The sequence below is a fragment of the Lactuca virosa genome, chromosome 3 (genome assembly GCF_052849685.1).
Source record: "Lactuca virosa cultivar CGN04683 chromosome 3, Lactuca_virosa_CGN04683_v6, whole genome shotgun sequence".
Classification (NCBI taxonomy): domain Eukaryota; kingdom Viridiplantae; phylum Streptophyta; class Magnoliopsida; order Asterales; family Asteraceae; genus Lactuca; species Lactuca virosa.
Window position 1 is genome coordinate 62,144,708 of NC_136428.1, and position 2,319 is coordinate 62,147,026.

The 2,319-nt window shown below is 37.6% G+C and overlaps 1 protein-coding gene across 1 annotated transcript; it reads right to left on the minus strand.

The window, feature by feature from the left end:
- Positions 1-711: 711 nt before the first annotated feature.
- LOC145163583 (uncharacterized) lies at positions 712-1,640 on the minus strand. Its single transcript, XM_079082407.1, has 3 exons — positions 1,449-1,640; positions 1,117-1,366; positions 712-1,037 (listed from the first exon to the last, which is right to left on the minus strand). The coding sequence occupies exons 1-3, from the start codon at positions 1,638-1,640 to the stop codon at positions 712-714; spliced, it is 768 nt and encodes a 255-aa protein (XP_078938533.1).
- Positions 1,641-2,319: the final 679 nt, after the last annotated feature.

Genomic DNA, 2,319 nt, shown 5'->3' on the forward strand with positions numbered 1-2,319 from the left:
AAAAAAGGTTACATGCATATATTGAGTTACATACCATAACAAATTAATGCCAAAACACAATCATTACCAACAAAGGGCATTAAAGTACATTACCAAAACATGTTGATTACATTGTTCCATAAAAGGGCATAAAAGTACATTACCAAAAGGGAACCAAAAAAGGGCATCAAAGTACCAAGAAAAGGACATTAAGTTTCCAATCATAAACAACCATAAAAAATCATTACCAAATAAACTAAAGTGCATTAGCAAGTCTTCACAAACATAAACAACTGAAGTACTTAAACATCAATTCCCATCTTGGCCCTTGCAGGTCCTGGCATTGTGCCCCTTGTGCTTACACTTACTACATGTCACAGTCAAAAACTTCCTGCTCAACTTTTGAGTTTCATTATCATTCTGACTTTGACTGTTTTCCTGGCTCTTACGTTGCTGAATTTCAATCCTTTCCTCTACTGTAATCCTCCTTTTCTTATTTGGCCTGCCTATAGCTTTGTTGTCTGGTGGAGGGACAAGAGTTGTTGGGCAGACACTTTTAGGCCACATGACTCTACCTTTGATAGGCTCCACCTTGAAGGAGTACATCTCTTTCCATGTATCAAGCCAATACACCTTATGCACATAGGTGAATAGTTCTCCCACATTTTCAGCATTGTCTGCCATTTCATTTAGGGTTGCAATTGCATGCTTGCGTGGAATTTCAGTAAGCTCCTACTTTCTACAACTACACTCCCTTTTCCCCATGTCCACCACATGTTGATCATTCCATGGACCTTTAACCTGATACTTTTGTCCCCCGTTCCACCGTGCATGATACTTACTAGCAAGTGTTGTGTTTGCTTCCAAAATCCTAGTACCAGTTGGAGTTAGTGGACCTTGACACTTGTTTAACACCTTCATCACATTGCATACTTTCTTCATAAGGTACTCTCTGATAAACTCCAAACAGTTGATAATGGGTTTGTCTCTCCCTTTCACAAGTTTGTTATTGAACACTTTACAAAGGTTACTCAATAACATGTCTGAAATTGCCTTTCCTAGTAGTTCATTAACAAAATAACAGTTAGTGTATATCTATACTATAATGAAAAGTAAGTCAACAAATTGAGAAAATACCTGAAAAATGACTTCTAGCCCAATGATGTGGAGGGATTTTCAAGATCCACTGATATGCTTCGATGTCATAATTCCTTTGCTCTACCATTACAGCTTCGAACTCTGGTATGGTGGTGGCTGTAGCACACCTCCAAAAATACTCCTTGTACTCTGTAGTCTTAAATAACTTCCTCGTGTTCTGGTATATGTGTCTAATACATAATTTGTGTTCTGCATTAGGAAACAATTGTTCTATGGCTGGTAGAAGACCCTGTTTTCACCAAAACAAAATAAGTAATTAGCATTAGTCTGTAATGAAAGCTAATATGCAATATTATATGTAACTATAATACCTTCTGTCTATCACTGATAAAGGTGAAGTTGGAATTTGAATACAAGTCAAGATCTTCTCCAAGACACTGAGGAAACCATTTCCAACTTGAAGTGTTTTCACTCTCAACAACAACATATGCCAATGGGTAGGTTCCATTGTTGGAATGAACACCAACTGCACTTAGCATTTGACCTGGGAAAGGTCCCTTCATGAAGGCTCCATCTAACCCTAATTATTCTCTCAACCCTGCGTTAAATCCGTTCTTTAAAGGCCCTAAACACATGTATATTCTTTTGAATTGCCTGGTTGGGGATGAAACCACAGGTTCAGAAACCACATCAATCTTTACAGTTGTACCTTCGTTTGTCTTTTGCAGCTCTAGTACATAGTCTCTCAAGCTGCATATTGCTTTACGTAATCTCCTGCAACATTTTTGGTGGTTGCTGCTTTTGCCCTAAATGCTTTCTCTTCTGAAATACTAACCTCATATGTCTTTTGAAGTTGCTCTTGTAGGGAACGAACAGGCAGGCCAACATTAGCTTCAATCTGATCCATATTTGTTTGGCAAGAAATGTTGTTGTACAATATCTGATTTTACGTGTTTGTAGGCAGATGTGTTTCTGATTATATGTTTTAATAAACCAATAGTCTTGTACACTTGACCTAGATGCATGAATTTTCCAAGTGCATTTAACTTTATCAGAGTTTACATCTTTACCCTTTACTTTTTTTCCCAAAGGTAGGTCCACCTACCCCACTTGCATTCATAACTACAGTTCCATCACAAACAGCTGTTAATCTACTGATGTGCACGGAAGTACCCACTAATTTTAATATTTATAACCTAACAAACTTAGACTAACTATGCACTTGTAGGCAGTGTACCTAGT